Source organism: Cupressus sempervirens, chromosome 9 (assembly GCF_028749045.1).
Source record: "Cupressus sempervirens isolate cs-2001-9-10 chromosome 9, ASM2874904v1, whole genome shotgun sequence".
NCBI classification, from domain to species: domain Eukaryota; kingdom Viridiplantae; phylum Streptophyta; class Pinopsida; order Cupressales; family Cupressaceae; genus Cupressus; species Cupressus sempervirens.
Genome location: NC_143126.1, coordinates 710,923,637 through 710,945,575, shown reverse-complemented (window position 1 = coordinate 710,945,575; position 21,939 = coordinate 710,923,637). Strand labels below are relative to the sequence as shown.

Sequence of the window (21,939 nt, the reverse complement as noted above, 5' to 3'; positions counted from 1 at the left end):
TACATCAAGTAGCATCAAGCATGATATAATAATGATCACGTTCACATATCCAAGTGTCAAGACAAAAAACAATTACAAACTAAAATATCAAAATATAAGGCCCAAGGGCCGCCAAAATGCAATAGAGCCTAGAGGCCTCTAATTCTCCATGTCAAAACCTTTCATGTTTTTTATTTTTTAACTTTATTGGTCTTCCAAATCAAGGGATGTTCGTTCGTCCCTGGAGGGATCGAGGGACGTGTCCCCATCCCCCTGTCCTCACAAGAGATGCAGGGACGTCCTCGACAAGATGACCACCTAATAGTGGCACCGTTGGGGACATGGGAACATCGTTCCCTGTCCTAAGTGCGTCCCCACCTTGGGTGAGGCAAGGAAAAATAGGGGGGATGCATCCCCATGTTACTATGGTGTAAAGTAGCTTCTATTTATCTCAATTATTGTGTATTTAATGTTAATTTACTAAAGGATGCATGAAAAAAACTTTAAATGCTTAATAACATTTGAATTTCTTGGGTTTTTTTATTCACCTAGTTAGAATGCCGAGTCCGAGTCTTGTAACTACGGACAAAGTCCTTTAGAATTCAATTTTTAGGGTTGTGGATGTGAAAAAATAATTAAATTTGCAAAAATAAATTTTGAGTAAGAGTTGAAATTCATGCAGGCTTTCCTTGGTTTGATTGTGGTCTGCCCAAGTTCACCTGGGTTTGAACTATGGTCTGGCTGGTTCAAACCAAATGCCCTTGGGCCGGACCCTATCACTTTGTAACTACCTCATAGATCCATTTTTCGATAGCTAAACTCAAAACTGTTCAAACACTTTAGGAGATTTTATTTATTTTTGACATTATTAGTACTTGGAAGGAGATGTGGGACCATTTTATTTTGTCTCTTCTTGGGCAACTTAGATAAGAATAGTATGTGAAGTAAACTTCTCTTCAAATGGTATGGGAAGCTACTTGAGTTCTAAACTAACCATAAACACTAATCCATAGATAAAATAAATTGTTTCTACACTATACATTGTTCTCTTTTGTGGGTTTCACACATAGTAACACGAGGACACATCCCCTCCCCCCCACCCCCGTCCTTTTGCCCCACACACCAGGGACTTCGACTCACCGGGGACTTGGAGACTTCATTCCCCTGTCCCTAGTGGTGTCACCAGATTCCACCACCTTCGCTGAGGATGGGAGGACGTCTGGGTGTTAACTATTTGTTAAATGACTATTTCTGTTCAATGTTTGATGTTCCAATTCAATGCAATGTTCAAGTATTTACTCTTTTAAATTTTTATATCTTATATTGCAATAAATCTTTTCATGACTAGCATTTTAAGCACCATAAGTATAATATATACAACCCCCCCGGTTTCTCCGCTGCCATCCCCTCGCCGTCCCCCTACCGTCCCCAAATTAAGGCCCCTCTCTATCCCCCTCTCCCAGAAACTTGTCCCCCCATTCCCCCGACCCCCCGTCCCCTAGGTGGTGTAACTATGGTTTCACATTATTGAAATAACTATCTGCCTATGTTTTTGCCTTTTGTGTAAGTATAAGAATGGAAACACCTCTTGCCCTACATGAAAAATATTGTAGATTTTGAAGGGAATCAACCAATCTAAATGCACAAATACAACATTTTTCTATTGTCTAAGGTAGAGACCAGCAAGCGTAAACATCTGACGCACACAAGTTTTAGAAAGACCAACAGTTTCAACACAAGACGTCATGTGGTTTCAAGGACTAAATAATTAGGTTGAATGCAAGGCTACTGCTTAGATGTGTGATTAACAAACAACATCAATACAAAGCTTGATGCAGTTATTCAGTTTCAATTTAATCAATAAAATCACAAATATGATAATGGAAAAATTAGTATAATAGGTGGAACAATATTTCAGCTATCATTAAGAATCTCTTGTGCTCAAGGCAATTATTTATAGTTTACAGGATACTAGATTTTGGAATTTACAATAATCATCTTTATTCCCAAATATCTCTGTTTCGAAACACAAACTCTTAGAGCACCTGAAAAATAGAAAAGATAAGCTTTAATTAAATAACTAATCTAAAGAAAGAATAAACAAAATCCTTCTAGAAGAAGTCCAACTTAAGACCGTTGTCCAATAAATAAGACCTTAGAAATAGCAATTGCTATAACTAGCTGTCGTAAAAAATAGCACTTTGATGTATCAATGGCCTCTGTGATTCCAGTGAGCTCGTTGCTTTGGAACATGTCAGATTTCTAGAAAACACTGAGACCCTAACCTGCAATCTGCTTGCAACTTGACCAAACAGTTTGTTTGTTTCAATCAGAGAGTAGAGAACTATTGCCTAGGGTTATTACAAAGCTAAAAACTCAAGTTGAAAGCTTAGGGTGAAGAAACAGTAGAATTGTAGGCTATAAATTTGTACTGGACATTCCCTTCACTCTGTCATAGTTCAAATTTTAAAGTACTGATAAATGCTTGAATACTAGAGCATGGTGAAAGAGATAAACTGCCCCCATTTATCATCGAAGAGCTGCTGATATAGGTGACTAACATTATCTTTGCTGCATTAGGTTGGAAACCCTACTGACCTAGTAAGACCCTGTAAGGTGTGCTTCTATTCAACTTTTACCCTGAAAATTTCACTTTTGACACTCCTCATGATTAGTCTTGAACCACTTGAAGGATACTTAAAACCTTCTGGGGGGTGCTTGTTTGATTCTTAGACCACTTTGAAACTGGGGTCAAGCTGTTCCAGGTGCCTTTTTTGCAATGTTCACCACTTAATATCATCATCAAATGTCCAGGCATGGTATAGGCAACTAAAATAACCTTTGCTGCATTAGGAGGATGGAAACCCTTCTGACCTAGGAACTCCCTGTCAAGTGTGCTTCCATTCAACTTCTATCACTCAAGAATTCGCTTTTGGCACACCTTGCGATTGCTTTAACCACTTGAAGGATAGTTAAACCTGTTGGGGGTGCTTCTTTGATACTCCAACCACTTTGAAGCTGGTGTCAAGTTGTTCCAACCTTCCAGATGCTTTTTTTGCATTGTTGACCACCTAATATCATCATCCAATGTCTAGGCATACTTTTATTCAAAATTTTGCTTAAAATGTCAAAACCACCTGCCTGTTATTGTCATTCTCATAAATTGGAATATGGTCTTTACAGTCCAGCATGAGTTTCGTTTCTGAATCTCGGGGTGCCCTTTATGAATCTCTGTCACAAACAGTGGCTCAGTTGCATGTCGAGGGTCCTCTTGCCACTTATCTCTTTCTTATTTCTACTCCTAGGTATCAATTTCACTTGCAACTGTGACTAAAAGACATAATTTCCTGTTTTAGGTGTGCGTTCATGTGATTTGTGCCTCTTGAATACAATCCAGGTGCTTATTTTGGTCATATCTGTGACTCAAAGGACTGTTTACCTACTAGGCAACTCATCCATGAACCTTTTGTTTAGTTCGAGTACACTTAACACCCTTTGTTCAGTCCTGCCAACTAAACACCCAACTTTACTTATCCAGATGCCTATTTCTACCATCCCTGTCACTTAAATTACACTTAGGCAACAGGACAAATTGTATTTGGCTACTTATGACATATGTTAACAGCTGCACATTTATTATTTATAATCGTATGTAGTGTTTGAATTTGAAACTCTGAAATTTTGAATTTCAAGAGGATCATATGAAATTAATATTTGAATTATAACAAATGTATAATCAGATTAGAGTTATGTTCTCTCTAAGTGCATCCTGTTTATTGTCTTTATAAGATTTCTTCTACTTGAGGTATTCAAAGAAGTGTTGAACATTTTCCTGCAAATCACATGTTATAAAAGAAAAACTTTTATTGTTTGGTCATGGGGTAGGTTTACCTTTTGTTCTCTTTTTCTTTGGGAGGGTTGGTGAAACAGTCCACCTTCCTCTGACGAGGAGTTAAAGGAAATATTTGCATTGTGGGAAAAACAAAAGTACCACTATGAGAAAGGCTGCATTTGTAGAGGCAAAGGATGAGATGGGTTAAGTGCACCATGGATACAGTGAAAACGGTTTCTTTTTGAAAGCATATGAACCAAATAAGCCATCCAAATAAAAGCCTGAAGGTTGTGACTGAATAGTAATCTGTCCAGAGAGAAGAGATATTGAGAAAGAAAGAAAGAAATTCCTTTGTTCTGTTGATCCTTGACCAGCAAGGAAGCAACATAGGCATGTAATGTAGTTAAGTTCTGACCTGCTAGGGAATGAGTGCTTCTCAGGAAACAAACCAACTCTAACAGTAAAAACAAAGGTGGCTGCCTAATTCAAATTTTCTCTTTCTAGGTCATACCTTATACATGATGAATAAGCAATATTGCTTTATCTGTATGGTTTTGCGTGCATTTTTCTTCCTAGCATTCTTTTCCCTATGAGTATATATATTTTTCTTGACTAAAGAACTAATAAGCAATATGACTTGTCATGAAGAATCAGAGATCAATGGAAGGAAAATAAAACATTTGTCATGACACACATATTATATGATATATATGATCAATCCTTTTTAATTTTTACATTTGTATTCCACCTATATATACCTGAACCATTCCAATCTGAAGAATTAAACTTTAAAAGCATAGTCAAATAACTAATTGCTTATTTTGCAGTGTTTCTTCAAGTTCCGGGAAGTGGGGACATGGGGTCACAGTTTGGGAGAAACACAATATTTTACTGAGTTTTGGGGACAGCAAGGGAACGGTGAGGGATGACTTATAAAATAATTTAAACAAACTTAAAGCAGGTGAAATTTCAAAAACTAAATATGTCGTGCTGAGTTTAAAATGATAATTCCCTCCCAACATTTAAAAAAAAAAATATAATCCGCTGAATTTGCAATGACAATTTCCTCCCAGCATTTTTTTCTTAAAATGTTACTTTAAAAAAAGTATTATGCACCGTATGGAGCAGGCTGTCTCCTCCTGAAAAGGGAGGATGCCTCTCCAAATATGCTGTCTGTAGGGTGTTTGGCAAGCTGGACCACCTGTATCCTTGGGGATGTGTCTCTATGGAGTGCTGTTCTGTATTCTTACATAGCCCTTAAGAACTATGTTGCTATAGTTTTATTTTTCATTTGTCTCAGTTATGAAGTTACAACTGTTGATAAGCTTTTCCTGTTACAGGTCTATCCAAACTTGCGGACTGCCTTTAAGGAAATTGTACAAACAAGAGGCATACGAGGATTATATGCTGGATTATCACCAACATTGGTAGAAATTGTACCTTATGCTGGTCTCCAGTTTGGTTCCTATGATACATTCAAGCGCTGGTTAAAGGTATCTTAAATACTGCATGATTTGTATCAGGGGAGATATTGGACTGTTTTGTGTGCAAAGTGGAGGAGGAAACAATAACATGTTTTGTTTCAGATGCTGAAAAATCAGATCTTTCCTGTGAAATATAGGATTGGAATCAGACCCATTCAATGCATAAGACCAACGAGGGTGAGGATAATCTATCAAGTTTACAGCTGTTTCTTTGCGGGCTTGCTTCTGGTACAGTTGCAAAAGTTGCATGTCATCCCTTGGATGTAGTGAAGAAGAGATTTCAGGTAGGGTTTCTAGGATCTGTCCTGGCTCTTTCTTTTCCTCACAAAAGTCTTTTGTTATCCATGGTACATAAGAATAGCTGGCATGTCTCATTGGGATGAGATATTTAAGCTTACAGTAGGTGAAAAGGTCTTGGACTATTTGTATTCTAGTCTTCACTAGCTTCTTACCGAAAAGATGATTGATGCTGAAAAGTTGTTTCAATATCTTCTACACTCTTTTTGCTGAGTGTTCTCACTTACAGGTTGAGGGACTCAGAAGACATCCCAGATATGGTGCATCAGTTGAAGCAAAGACGTACAAGGGTATGTGGGATGCCTTAAGAAGAATAATGCAAGCTGAAGGTTTAGCGGGGCTTTATAAAGGGATTGTACCATCAGTGATGAAAGCGGCTCCTGCTGGTGCTGTAACATTTGTAGTTTATGAATATACTTCTGATTGGCTTGATTCCATTATAAAGTAAATTTTGCAGCAATTCATTGAACATGTCAGTTGGGTAAGAAGATTTGACGCTCACTGAGCTAAAATTCAGAGGGTTTTTTGGCTCAAAATTGTGTTGAAAGATTTTTCTTCCATGACATTTTTTTGCCATCTTCGTGACATCACTAACATCAACAAATTCAATTTTTTACTTCATCAAAATTGATAAATCTGACTGGTGCTTGAATAAAAGCCGAGGCTGGACAATCAAAGGCTTGAAGCTATGGTATGGCACAGTGGAATCAAAGGAGAAGACCACAATAATCTCGAGTGGTGGCTATATGAATGAAATTTTTCAAGAATCCAGCAGTCTCTGTAAATTTGTAGTTGGAACCAGAGTTCTTTTTTTGGTACCGAGTAATATAAGGATTCCTTCCGAAGGTTTCACATACTGAAAACTTACAAATTTTTATTGTCATATTCGTAAGTTGTTGAAACTGAGATTATAAATGGCAAGGATTGTAGTTTACAAAAAGTTCTTTGAAAATATTTGTTAAATAAACTTGAAGTCATTTGGACTTGTGGCAATTGTTTTTATTCCCAATGAAAAGGAAATAATGTGGTTGGGTTCAACTGCAGGCTCCATACTAGTCAAACTTTTTATTTTGTTATATCTGATAATTTATATAAAGCATAGCTTACATCATCTCATGCCCTCAAAACATGTAATTGAAGTCTTAAAGTGGGAGTACAGATCTGTTTAAGGACCTTTATATATTGTATATGATTTAAAATTTAGAAATCCTAAACTCTATTAATCTCATATACATAAATGGTAAATGGATGTCAACCTACAATCAAATAAAGCAGAGGAGGAAATAGAATGTAAAGAGACACGTGAACTTAAGGTTAAAACAATTGAAAATGCTGTTCAAAATTCCATGTCATTCTATTTGTCACCCTAACTATCTTATTTGAGATGTGAAGTTATCTGAACTTTCTGTCTGGCTTTAGTTGGCTCAGTTTCTGTTCACCTCTGTTCATCAACATGATAAGAGGATCTTTGATAAATAGTACTTTGCCCCTGTATCTTGATAATATTAATACTTCTTATTAACCCGTCACTTCAAAGATTCCAGTAGAAGTTCCTGTAAGCATCTTCTTGTATGACTTCCACTTGATATGGAAGGAATATTTCTTAAAGGGGATTTAAAATAAAGTCAGGTAAATATGTCAAAGGCCTTAAACCTAAGAATGCTAGATAAGTTATACTTATGGTCAATTTAGGCTTTTAGAAAAACTACTAGTAAATGACAAAACCATCTTAGGAGGGGTGGTTATGGATGCAAACAAGTGTCGAGTAATGAAATCTCCTTTTAGATATTATTTATGCCATGCCAATGGCAAACCGATTGCATTTTGTTCTACTTAATGCTTACATTGTTGTAATCCTCCTCAATAACATGAGCAAACTTGAGGCTCTTCTCACTTTGGAAGTGGAATGATCATGCGAATGTTGAGAAATACGATCTTACTTGAAAGCAATTGAATCTTTAGGACAAACTGGTACTCATCATTCACATGGAGGATATTAGGGCTACTTAATAACTTTTGTGTATTTTATTTCATGGAATATCCACAATAATAGCTCGCACAAAAATGATGAGCTATTAATAGACATGTCTATAAGGACTCATCATATGTACTGATGTTGCCAGTAGGCTTCCTGTACTGGAAGATATGTTTCTGTTTAAACTGTCATATGGCAGGACACTGCCAATTTAAGATGACATTCTTCATATGTAAGCTTTTGGGGCACAAAAAATTATCCCATTTTCTATTGGTTTTGTTTGTGCTTATCCAACATGTATGCTCTTATTTCTTAAAACATACGAGATATGTGAAGCGGGTGATTTTCTATTCATTAGCAGACAATATGAAGGGAGGTTTGCATTACAAAAGTCACCATTTGGGTTCCATTATAGGTTATTGAACTTAATGAAACAAAGTTGTTTACCCATGTCCACAAGAGCCTAGTAAATGGGAGAGCTATATTCACTAGGAAGTATACATGGAATAATCAAAGATTTAAAACGATAATTGTTAAAATCAACAAAAAGGTTTAGAAATGCAATTAGGATGTCTTGTAAGCTCATTTCACAAAATTTCAACAGAAAATCACTAGACATAGTTGGAGGGTGCCTTAATCTAGGTGTTTTTTCGTATCCAAAATCTAGAACTGATCATCTTATAGTTTACTATGCACTCTTGTAACTTCTCTATTTTCGGATCTGAATTGGTGCACGCTTCAAGGGAGGAAAATTGTTGCGGCTATATGGGGATTGCCTTAGTTAAACCCTCATGTTGGTGTTTCCATCTCAATGGATAACCAAATTGGATTTGAGATGAAAGTGTGTGCTCTAATGGTGCAGAGGCACCTAATCCACTTCAAGAAAACAAGGACAATCAGAGGACTCCAAGCATGAAGACAAATCACTCATATCATGGTGGAATTAACTGGGAAGTTTTAAAGCCTATCATGGCATCAAAAATGCAAAATATGTAATCCTAGGTCCTGAAAGCCAAAAAGAGGCTAAAAGGTCATATGGATGTAATAGGCAGCATAATAGGATAGGTTAGTCTTTAGGTATGCTTAATCAGATCATATAAGTCATTTAGAATGGTTGAAGTGGTCAAAATACTCTTAAAAACCAAAATTTGTAATGTTGTAAATTCAAATTTTTGAATTACAATGGTTAGTCGGATTTAGGAGGGAAAAGTGTTTTCTTAGTGTTTTAGGCTCTTAATCATTCCTGTACTGACCAAGGGTGGTTAGGAAAGCTATGTGGAAGGTTATATGTTGTGGAGAATTCATTTGTATGGATAGAGAAGCAATTGTACAGACTGCACAAAGAATTAACAAGAAAAACCTCCATTTTTTGCAAGTTTTTATGAAGTTTCCTCATCTATTTGGTATTCTTGTGAGAAACTTGAATTTGTATGGAGGACATTGATATAGGTTCTAACTTTCTATTTCATGTCTGATTGAAAGTGTCCAGTAGTGTCTCCATTCATTTGTGTTGACTGTAACAAACATTTTCAGATTTTCTCAAGCAATTTTGACAAATTTCTTTAAGGAATGGTCATTCCATGAATGTATGGTCTGGTTGTCATGGAATGCCACTAATTATACTTGTATCATAGCCTACTAACCCAGTAACATGTAGTTTTGAAGGAGGAGATAAGTTCTTGGTGATCACCATGCTGATTTGAAGGATTTTGCATTGAGTTCACTAGATACGCTACAATAGTAGCAGTTTGGCCTTAAGGAGAGGGCATCTTTCTGTTGGATTTCATCTACACATGTTAAAAGTGTTCCAACCTTTAGATCTTGGAGAAAGCATTGGAGAGAGCAAAGATTTACAAAGCTCTAGATTTTGAGGGTTTGAAGGCACAACTTAGGGGTTTTGTGTTTGTACAGACTATAAATTGAAATTGGTTCTGGATTCCATTAATTTATTCCATTTGATGAGACTATTGAGAGTCCTAAAGTCTGGGAGTGAGTTTGAGACATAGTTGCTTTGAAAAACCATCTTTTTGGAAGCCTAAATTGTTGATAAAACACTGAAACAGGGATAGTCTTCCAAAGTAACCCTATCTACACTTTTGGCATGTCAAAGTACTCCATAAAGGGTATTTGAAAAGTTAATTTGTTGGCTTGGTGTTTTGGAAGTTTTGTGTGTTATACATTATTGAAGCTTCCTGGAGACCTAATCAGCAGGGCTATTAGGCCTAGATTGTGCATTTCTCAGTTTATGACCACAGGTAGCTATTAGAAGGGAAGAACCATTTGAGTCATCTATATTTGATATTTTAAGACTATCAATCACCTTGGAATAGGGCATAGGTCTTGGCTAACCATTTTAGGTGTTTGAGGCTTTGTAGGTCATTGCATTACATTGAAACTTGTGAATCTTTGCATATTCCTTACTCTTGTTGTTTGGACCTTCATCCCACCACCATCCTTCGCATCATCTAAACTTGTGTCTAACAATGTGGTGAGAAAAAAATGAGAATTTTGCTAACTTTCTTGGTATTCAATGTTAAATTCTATATCAATCTAACATATTGGTAACATATTGGTAAAGGGTTTTAGGCTCCCTTCAAAACCTGTTTTCCTTAATCAAAAGCATATTGGTAAAAGATATGAAAACAAAAACTTGTATACTATCGTTGTTAAACAAAAAGCATGATAATTATTGCTCCAACATTGGGAACATGAAAATGTATCTTCATAGAATCAACTTTAGTCTTAAAACATGCAACTTTAATTCAAATATATGGACAACACAAAAAAAGGTGGTGGAATTCTGACATGATCATTGATATTTTTTGAATGAAGAAATAATAGATTTATAAAAAAAGGGCTTGTGGGTCTTAAAATCACCATCACCAACTCAACCATTGATACTTTTAGGGCCCATTATCAACCTACCCTCAATGTAATCCATCACACTCTTTATACAACTTACAAATTCTATATATCTACATACAGGGAGATAAGGAGGGAGGGATGTCTTTCTTGTTAAGATTTTTCCAAAGGTGGTTTACTTTCCATTATTTTGATCCCTTTTTTTAATTGTTGTTGTTTGTTAGTGAGTTATCTTTCAACCATTTGTAAAGAGTTTTGAGATCCCTTCAAAACTTGCTTGTGCCTAGTTGGTTGTTGGCTTGCAAAAACTAGCTTTCTATTGTATGGCTTAAGGTTGTCGTGTGGCATAGCTTATCTTGTACATAAACTTTTTGTCTTTGTAAAGGGTTTAATGTCCTTCCAAAACATACTTCGCCTTGTAAATAAACTCCATGAATTGAAGTCCATGCTTTAATGTTTCGAGGAACAAAGACAATCTTTGAAGGTGTGGGCTTAATTACATAGTATATTTCCTTATTTTGATCATGAACAATAATGCGATAATAGAGTCAAACTTTAAGGGGAAAACATTGAAATTTTCACCAACTAGATCATTAACAATTATTTTATGTATGATTTTTCTTTTTATAAATTAAGTAAATAATGTGATTTATACATGTATACACAATAATTTAGAAAATACTAATGAAAACTCTATCACATTGGGTCATCCTCAAAGTACTTTCCATATTTTACACGTCTTATATGACATAGACCTTGTGAAAACAAGCGTAATTCTAGGACATCATCTTAAATGGGGTGTAGAGGGGTTAGTGATGGGTTGGTGATACCCACATGGGCCTATTTGTTTCTTGCAATTGAGTTGAAATTTGAATTTTTGAATATCATGTTGGTTTTGAAAAATAAAAATGGAAATAGGAATTTCTAAATTCTAAATTCTAATTTAACCCAAAATGAGCATAAGGATCTTCCATATAATAACTTGGTATTGGAAATGGAATTGGAAGTTGGGAGGAAGTTTTTAGAATTCATGACAGTGGAAGTGTATTTGGATACATACGAGGTTTGGAACTTTCCAAAATTCATGGCACTCCATACTAAGGGTGTTGATAGTGTGTGATCTCACCAATGCTTTTAACATGTTCGATATGGATGGTAATCAACTTATTTCTATTGTCGAGCTCTATGTTGTGCTTGGTAAGTTGGGAGGAAGTTGTAGGGATATGAAAAACATTTGTCAGAAACTTTCGTACAAAGGTGATCGACTCTGGTAAGGTTGATTTCCACAACTTTGGCATGTCATTGTCATTGTGAAGATTGGAAGTAGACTACAATTTTCCATTAATGTAGAACACAAAAGGATTCAAATTCATGAGAACCATGAATGTAGTGTATAAACTAATTTGAAAAAGTGAAAAAGTTATAAACTAATTTCAAAAAGAGCATAAGCATTAATTTGAAACCGTTCCAACAATATTCCAAAAACCATTTTCCGGATTTATAACTTCCTAAATTAGCCAATTCTAGTACTAAATATTTTGATATTTTGTAATTCTAGCAACCAAACGGGTCCATGAAGACTAATGTGGAGTACATTTCCTCTCTTGTTACTTTTTAAGTTCTTCAAATTTCCTCCCTGATAGCTATGCCTTGTCATGTTCGTTAGTTTTACTTTGCTCTTTTTGTTGAAGATTCCTGACCTACTTTTGTGTAGGAAATATGATCATTTGTTGCATTCTTTCTCTGATCACCAATACAATGAATGATTCTCTTATTCATATGATTTCACAACCTCAGACATAAGAGGTTGTTTTGGGATGAACTTTGGTAAACCTCTAGGCCCATATGGTTTCCCCATGGAATTCTTTTAGGAGTTTTAGGATATTATTATTCTAGATTTCTTGGAGGGTTTTAGGAAATCTCTTCATAGTAAGCATATGCTTCGAGCCTTGAACTCTACCTTCTTGGTCCTAATTCCCAAAATGGAAGGTGTTGAGAATCATGAATATTTTCAACATTTTTCTCTTTGTAATGTAGTGTATAAGATTATCATAGAATAGACTGTAGAGACGCTAGGTTTTGTGGTTGGTAAATAAATTCTCCATGGGTTGGTGGTGGCTTCTGAGATACTCTATGGAAACTTCAAGGGAGATATCTATGTTCATTAAATTCAACATGACCAAGGCTTATGATAGAGTCAAATGGAGTTTTCTTCAAAAAAATCTCCAAGCCTTTGGTTTTAGTCCATACTATGGAGTTTGACTGAGTTGTGTTACATATTTTTCAGCTATTGTGAATGGGGAACCTACAGATCCTTTTGGCACTTTTAGAGGCCTTCATGTTGATGTTTTGGTAGCTTTAGTAGGTTAAACTTGTGAGATCAAACATAAATTAATATAATTACAATGATTCATGTATGTATGTATGTATGTATGTATGTATGTATGTATGTATTTATATATATACATCTATATATGTATATGTATATATATATAAGAATCATTGTAATTATATTAAGTAAAATGATGAAGGGACATGTCTCTTCTATTGGTTTATTCCTCATACAAATACAAGAGGACGATGTCATTTGGAAAGCACATACTAGACATTATTGTAGTGCTATTACATTTGTAGCTATCTTGGAAAAATCAACATGGTATCAAAGCAGGCGCAAGAGAATAAGAACCATTCGAACATGAGATGTGGGGGAGATACATATAGACACAATCACTGTAGATCATTGCTAGGGACTATAGTCACTGCTCAAATATGGAACAATCATAAATTAATCCAATCAATCAAAGAGGAAGAGTATTTGGCCAACAATTATACACAGTCAACCTTAAGGATTCAGAATAAAGGAAGGCCAAACCCATGGTCATTATAGTGGGAAAACAAAAAGCATCACAACCCATATAAGAAGCGATAGCCCATATGGACAACGATCGTAGTAGATATGTATAAGGATCTTCGAGCATAGATAAGACCCAATCAACACTGATCATTCAGGTCTAAGTCATTAACAACAGTTTGTGGGTTTTGGCACCGTTGGAATCAAGGCATTGTGGCAAGAAATTTGTAGGTCCTCATAATAAAAGATGTCATAGAAGTATATTCTCAGTGGATGCACATTAGCGGAGAAAGAGTAGTTTGAGTGTTGCGTGAGAGCCAAAGAGTTGACTTTGATTATTGGTTTGAAGCTCAACATTAGTCTACCACCTAAAAAAAAATTAAAAATGGAAACTCATCTGCATTTATATGTTTAGTACCCATGGTTAGAGGCTTCGCTGGAGAAAGGATTTGCAATGTCCATTCTAAATTTTTACAATCATAAAATTTAAAAGGAATGTTGCACTTGATGAGTGATACAATTTAATGTCTGCTAGCCTAGAAATGCTTGAATGATGCTTGTTCTTCTCTATGTGGGACTCAATAGAAGTTGGATATCAATAAGATTGTTGTAACGTTAGATTGTAGAGATATAAGTATACAGATAGTTTGATCCTCCAATAAGATAAGACGAAAATACATACGAAACAGACTTCAACGATCAATGGGTCATTACCAAAATAGATATATTTAGCAAGCTAACTAAAGACAAGTAAATTGTCGGCATTGGGGTATGACCAATCATCGGCCAAGACTATAGAAAGGCTGATAGATCCTAGAAATGTAAGGGATGAAATCCAAATATGCAACTGTAATGTGAAGACGATGAAATCCAAACACATCAAATACAATAAATAGGGCACTTGTTTTGGGTTATAGACCCATAATTTATTTAGAATGACACACTCATACACAAATAAAAATATTCAACTAAAGACCCCTCATGCCAGTTCACGTGACATGTAAGTGTGAAGGGACCTACCACCATTGAAAGGAGTATGAAGGATTTAACAAAATAAAAGACATTGCATTCAACATGGGGTTAATTTATCAGGGCATTGAATTTCAATTACATTCGATGAAATCATTACCAAGTGATAACCTAAGCATTGAAGAGAATAGGGAATACCTTATCAGGCCAAGTCACAATAAAAGAAAAAAGGAAAAAAAACATTAAGTCAAAGTACAAATTAGTAAACTAGAGAGGGTGGTCGATCCAAGGAAGATAATTGCAGATTTTAAAAGTATCATACTTTACAAGCCACGTAGTTGGTTAGAATAAGGGACTTTGGTACCACATGCTATCCTATAAAAGGGCAACAGGCAAGAGAGACATTAACACCAGATGTCGTTGAGAGTCTTCTAGCTTCGAAGGCTTATATAAAGGAAATAAATATTAGCAACAATATGGCTAAAATAATTAAGTTCATACTATAAATTATGATCATAACTATCATGTGTGAAAAGTGAGAATAAACATATAAAATATTGAACAAAAGGTGAAGATATGTTTAAGATATGAATATGATTTTGAATCATGTGAAAAATGGTAGTGAGAAGATGCTAGAAGAAAATAAAAATAAGACTTTCACATTCATGTAGAAAGGACTCACATCGTGAAGGATGCCATTGGATATTTTCTCCATAGTAATGAGATAAGTAATTTTTATTATTATATCTTGAGAACTGCATTTATTTGCTTCTTGTAGTTAACATTATTATTTGTATTTTTATATGTACTATAAGAATTATCTACCTTGATCTTTTTCGAAGATGTCCTTGCAAGAAAAAGAGGGAGTCTAACACTTCTTCAAAGGTAAGGGGCTCAAAAGATTGGTGTTGAGAGGGAATCCAAGAGAACCATCTAAAGGAGCAAATAAAGGATACGCTTCAACTGATCTTTGAAAATCTTGATCATATAAGAATTAGAGGGAGTTTTGACTTCATCTAGACTTTTGGTATCATGCATGTGACTACATGATTTAATGAGCCTACCCCCTGTGTACATCATTAGGAAGTGACAACTTCCAAATGATCATCACTTGTATTTGTAGAAGTTATTGGAAGATGATGATCTCACAATAACTTAATTTTCTATTGTGATGGATATCTTGCAATGTCTATGTAGATCATGATAGATATACGTTTCATGGTGGATTTTTATATGGTAAGCATTATGAGAGTGTGTTTGCACATACCTTATAAATAGTTTTTGTGTATATGGTGAATGTAATACAAATTGATGTTCTGGCTTGACCATTACTCATAGTACTTGGTGAATTTCTTGCATCTGAACATTTTGAAGGCCATTATGCAAAGAGTATTTGGTGAATATCATATATTATTATTTTTGGGACCAATACTCAATTGTGATATCAAAATCGTGAATATCATATATTATTATTTTGGGGACCAATACTCAATTGTGATATCAAAATTGTGAATATCATATGTTTATATTTTAGAGACCATTGCCTTATTGAGTACATGGTGAATATCAAGTGCTAATATTTTGGAGACCATTACTCAGAGTTTTGATGAATATCATATGTTGATATTCTGAAGGCCAATACTCTTGATATCATATGCAATATCAAAATGGTGGATATCTTCTGATCAAAGATATCTTTAAAATATGTCATACATAATATTAGTAATGGTGTAATACATGTCCTATGCTTATTTTCCATAGTTAAGGGAGAGTGTTGATGTTTTGGTAGCTTTAGTAGGATAAACCTGTGATATCAAAGATAAATTTATATAATTACAATGATTCGTGTGTGTGTGTAATTATATTGATTATATATATTGATGAATAGACATGTCCCTTCATGGGACATGTCTCTTATCTTGGTTTATTCTCATACAAATACAAGAGGATGTTTCCATTTGGAAAACACATACTAGACATTATGGCATTGCTATTACATTTGCATTGATCCCAAAAAAATCAACACTTCATAAGGGGATCCTCTTTCCCCTTACCTGTTTATTATTATGGCTAAAGGTTTGAGTTGTTTTCTAAAGTTTTGAGCTGATTAGGCTTGATTCATGGGTGGCTTTGGAGAAATGGCTTGCAACAACTCTTACATCTCCAGTTTGTTGATGACACTATTATAGGATTTGCTCGTCTTCAAGAAGCTTATGTCTTTTAGATAGGCCATGGATATTTATCTTGTAACTTCAAGTCAAAAAGTCAATGAGCACAAGTTCTCCATTTACTTCTCTAATACCCCTCGTGCCATTTACCGGTGTATTTTTGACATTTTGTGGTTTTAGATTAGGTCTCCTCCCTTTGCTTATTTGGGCATTCCTCCTACTATTGGCAGACATCCCAAGACGTCATGGAAGATTTTGTTTGACAAGCTACTTCAAAAGGTTAATCATTGGATGCACCATTGGTTATCTACTGTTGCTTGATTGACTCTTTTAAGTTCAGTTATTCAATCTCTTCCTATATAGAGGTGTGTTGTTTAAGTTACTCCCATACATTTTCTTTTGGAATATGATGTCCTCTAGCATCAATTTCTTTGGAGTAGTAATTTATCGACTGCTAAATGGAGCCTTGTTAAGTAGGTAACCATGTGCAGATCTATGAATGAGGGTAACCTTGGCTTATATCCTGCTATTTTAAATTTGCATTTTTTGTTGCAAGTTATATTGGCACCTGTGTACTAGCTAGAATTAGCTTCGGTCCTATATTCTCACCCAAAAGTATCTTCCAGATGTTATTGTGTTTGATGTTCCCAACTTTTCTTTGGTAGGTAGAGATTTTTTGATTTGGAATACTTTGAAACTAGAGGCTTAGTTGATAAATAATTGTCTCTTTTTTATCCTATCAAACGAGATCTCAAGCTCTTCTTTGGTTAGATTCCTAGGATAGTCATCCTTCTATATATTATATGTATCCTCACCTTTAGCTCCTTTGTGATGCCTTTACTATTGTTGGTCGGGACACCACTGGGATTAAGATTTTCCATAATTGTGGGTTGGTTGTTTGTTTTTTCTAGAAACATACGTTTGAATGGCCTGTAGGAGGGTCTAAGGAAGATAGTCGAGATTTGGCTCATATTATGGAGTCTCAAGATTGCACTACCTTGGTCGGGAATGATGTTTTGACTTGGGAAAGCAATAATTTTTCTCGAAAGTTATTTTATTTCTATAGGTTAGGTTGAGTTGGCATGACAAAATTTTAGGTTCCTTGGTGGAAACAAGTTTGCTACAAGTTCTTATGGCCTAAGTGCAATTTTTTCATGTTATTGGTGGTCTATAAACATTGTCTTACTTGGGATAATTAATGAAGGCATAGTGTTTAGGGCCCCTCGATGTGTGTGTTCTATTGTAATAGTGAAGAAAGTGTCTCTCATTTATTTTTTGAGTGCTCTCTCATTAAACACACTTGACACTTTTGGTGGGTTGTGTAGAATCAAGCTTATTGACATGTGCCTTCTTTGCTTGAGTTTTTTGTTCAATGGGGCAATGCCCCTGTCAAAACTTGTTTTCTTCAAGTTGCTTAGATTCTAAGCCCTTCTTTTATTATTTGGCATACTTGGCTAGAGAGGATCACCAGATCTTTCAAAATGTATTGTTGGGGACCCATCATTTTTGGTGTAAAATGCTCCATTTTTTGGGAGAATGTGTTTCGGTGAAATGTGACTTGATGGATCCTGGGGATATTAAATGTTATAACTGTCTCAATCTTCCTCCTCCACAAGGCCACCTCATGAGAAATAGATGTAGGTCATCCTCCTTGGAAGATAAATATGGTTGGGAGGCGGAGTTCTCCATAGGGTATTATAAACAACCACGTATATAGGTCTTCTCGAGGAATATAGGTCCTATGGGTATTGGCGGAGTTGGTAGAGATAGCTTGGGGATTGTTCAATTTGTGCTTTCTATTTATAAAGGTTATTATACTAACTATTTGATGGAGGCTACTACAATTTTGTATGTTATGGAGCATGCTTGTGCTCTTGGATGGAGCATATTCATTTGTGAATCAGATTCACAAGTGTTGATGCATATATTGACTTTGCAATAGTATGAGGATGTTAGTTGATAGTTTGGTTAGATCATTAACCATATTCTTAATTTGTATGCTTCTTTGAATTTTTGTTACTTTCACTCGTATCTCTAGGGAGTGGAATGAAATAGAGGATTGTTTGGCCAAATGGGCTTATGAAAAAATGCAAAATTGGGATATTGTGGATAAGGGTCAATTGGCTTTGGGTTTGTCTCAATAGTTAGATCACTTAGTGGATCTTGATAGAATTGTTTGATGTCTCTACTCTATATTTCTTCTTGCTTGAATAAATTTTAACCATCTTTTATTTCAAATTATTTCGTCTATATAAGAAAAATAATAATTTATAAACTATTTATTAAGAAAATGGTGTGATTTACACAAGCACACATATCAATTTGAAAATTCCCAATAAATGACATTTGAGCATCTTCAAAGTACTTTTTATGTTTGACACCTCTTATATGGCATATACCTTGTCAAAACTAATGTAACTTTTAGAGCATCATCTCAATGGGGTTTAGTGAGACTAATGACTCCAATGAAGGTTAAAGGAAAGGATCCCTTGATAAAAATTTAGATGATGATTTATGATTTTGTATTTATTTAATTATTTTATCACATGATATTTTTCTATACAAATATTCTTAAGTAGTAGTCCACTTCAACCTTATGAATCCACTTTTAAATTTTTTTTTTAAATTCTATAAATATTAATATATTGAAATTAAATTTGTATTATTAAATAACTAATGTAATAAATACATGATTAAAATATTACGTTATGAGAAAATTCAAAACAATTTATGGCTTCAATATAAAACTTATAATAAACTTATTGACATTCGCTATATGGCATTTCCCCATCCATGAAATTGTACCAAAATACTATTTTCATAACATTATTATGTCGAGAGGCATATACAATAAGAACATCAATTCCCAACATGAGAATATTCCAAGGAATATTTTGTGTAAGGAAGAAAGATTTGATGAGAGTTACAAAGAAAATTCTCTTTTAAAAATTAACTTAAAATAGCATATGTCATTTGGCATTAACAAAAATGTTAAAAACCAAATTAAAATATGTAATACCATTTGGAGATCATAATTATTAACAAATAGAAATATAAAATAAATATTATGGGAGTTACAAACAAAATTTATTTTTAAAAATTAATTTAAAATAGGAAATGTCATTTGCATTCACAAAAATATTAAAAACCAAATTAAAATATGTAATGTCATTTGGAAAAAATAATTATTAACAAATTGGAAAAATGCCTCCCGCTCCTGCTTGCATTCCCGCCCAAGGGTGATTTCAAATTGTGACTGCTCCTGTCGTGGTCTCTTTGATCATGGATGTTGCTATTGCCCTGGTTGTGGAGGGTGCGGTGGGGGGTGCTGCATCTCCCTTTCATCTTGCTGGGTTCGATGTTTCTCCTACAGTGAGTGCTAGGTTTGCCTTAGGGGTTCCTGGTGTGTCTGGGGCTAGGGGGGTCGGGGTCTGTTGGTCTTGCTACATATGCAGATGTTGTTGCTTTTGAGGCGGATCTTCATAGGTTTGTCCCCTCTGCTGGTTATTCTCCAAGATCTTCAAAGCAATTTGAGGCTACTCTTGTGAGTGTGACTAAACCCATTCGGGTTTTGCTAGATTCTAATACAGTAGATGAGATTTTAAAAAATATAGAGGTTTTCTCCTCCCATGCTGCTATTTTTTGATTTAGGGATTTTTGGCCCTCCCTTCCCACCCTTCATGATTGGATTGCCAAGTTTTGGAGGCCGATTTTATTTGCAGATCTTCAGATTTACCCTATTGCTAAAGGTTTTTTATTGTTAAGTTTGAAAATGTTGAAGATAGGAGGACTATCTTGTGTGATTACAACTTTTTTTGGGAGGAACATTTCCCCTTGATGTGCAAACCTTGGCATAAGGATTTTGACCAACTTACAAAATCTTTCAATAAGGTCCCTATTTGGGTTAGGCTTTTGAATCTTCCCATGCATCTCTGGTTGGATTCTATTTTGGAATCTATAGGGGAGGCTCTTGAGGAGTTTCAGATTGTGGATATGACGACCTTTGTTGTTCTTCATTCGACATTTGTGTGCATCCTAGTTGAGATGGATGTCTCTAAGGGTCTCCCTGAGAAGATTTGCCTGGGTTCTTCACAGCGTATCTGGACTCAGAGCCTGTATTATGAAGGTCTTCCCTTCCGATGTAGGAAATGTCACATGACTGGCCATGTAGCGGCTTGATGTTCTTTTGACAAGGCAAGATCAAAGTGAATGCCTTCATGGTGGGCAGGTGTTTCTGATAAGCATTACACTGTTACTAAATCTTCATCTTTTCGGGAGCAAGTTGCTAAAGGTCTCTTACTTCTGATGGTTTAGGGGATATTGCTCCTAATGTTTTAGATAAGCCTATTTTGGAGGAGGTTCCTGCTTCCTAGATTGCTGGTCCTATTGTCCTGAATGCTGACCCTTTTTAGTCTGTTGTCTCTAGACTTGCTATTGTCTCTGGACATGCAGTACAAAATGTTTTAGATTTGGGTTCACCCAAATTGGCCTCTCTTAGGGAGAGTGTTTTGTTGGATGATACTTCTTCTCTGGTCTGCCATGTGGACTCCTTCATTTCTTCAAGGGATTGGCAGAACAATGTGGCTAAGCTAGAGGATGGATGGACAATGGTAAAAGGAAAGAAATCTAAGTACTCCATCCCTCCTCTTGATAAGAATTTGCGGTCTTACAAGGGAGGTTCTAAATCTTAAGCTCCTTTGTTTAGGATTGATGTCTATTGTGGTGGGAATTTGTTGATTATTCCCTATCTTTGTTTGGTGACTCACACTATTGTATTTGGAACTTATATTGTTATATCTTTTGATTTGATGTACAAGGTTTTGGGTCCTTTCAAAACCTATTTTTACCTAATCATAACATAATTATTAACAAATAGAAATAAAAAATAATTTTGTTTTTTTATGAATAGTCCTTTTCTATTAATAAATAATATACTAAGATTACAATTCACAAAAAAGGGCCAGGAGATACAAGATCACCCCACGAAAGTTCACACGGCCACATCTGAAATCAAACACTATTCATCAAAAAAATACATAAAAAGCAACCTCAAGTGACCAAAGTAGTGCCTGCTGAGGGTGGTGGTTCATCACGATCATGAAAACCCCAATCATCTTTGTGATTATGGGGCAGGCTGGGGATAGTCCAGCTATCATCAGTAGTAGCACAAAGATCAATGACAGCCTCTACATCTTTTATCTTTGGCCATGGAGGAGAATCGCCAGATCCAGGTGAGGCCATTTCCCAGAAAGTGCCCACTGAGCACTAGGAGGAGGAGCCAGGGACTAGCCAAAGCCACCACGGGGTGTAGAAGCTAAGTAGCACCTCCATCCACCATCACCACTGCTGGGAGAGCGGTGGTGGGAAGCCTGGGAGCATGGGGTGTGTGAGTGATGACCTAAAGAATGGCAGCATGGATGGTGACCATAAGACGTCAAGGTATCAGCTAAAGCATCAAGAGGAACTCTGGCAATAGTGCAAGGGGCATTGCCCTAGTCATTCAATAGCTCTTGCAAGTGAGC

The 21,939-nt window shown here is 35.5% G+C and overlaps 1 protein-coding gene across 1 annotated transcript in view; it reads left to right on the top strand.

Annotated features, from left to right (window-relative positions):
- The window catches only part of LOC149540695 (mitochondrial thiamine diphosphate carrier 2-like), a 135,322-nt gene extending 128,619 nt beyond the window's left edge, over nucleotides 1-6,703 (top strand). Inside the window, exons 5-7 of the mRNA XM_089801793.1 lie at nucleotides 5,152-5,304; nucleotides 5,433-5,579; nucleotides 5,822-6,703. Of these exons, the coding sequence (XP_089657919.1) occupies nucleotides 5,152-5,304; nucleotides 5,433-5,579; nucleotides 5,822-6,040 (519 nt within the window). The 3' untranslated portion in view covers nucleotides 6,041-6,703. The remainder of the gene's footprint in view (nucleotides 1-5,151; nucleotides 5,305-5,432; nucleotides 5,580-5,821) is intronic.
- The last annotated feature ends 15,236 nt before the right edge of the window (nucleotides 6,704-21,939 follow it).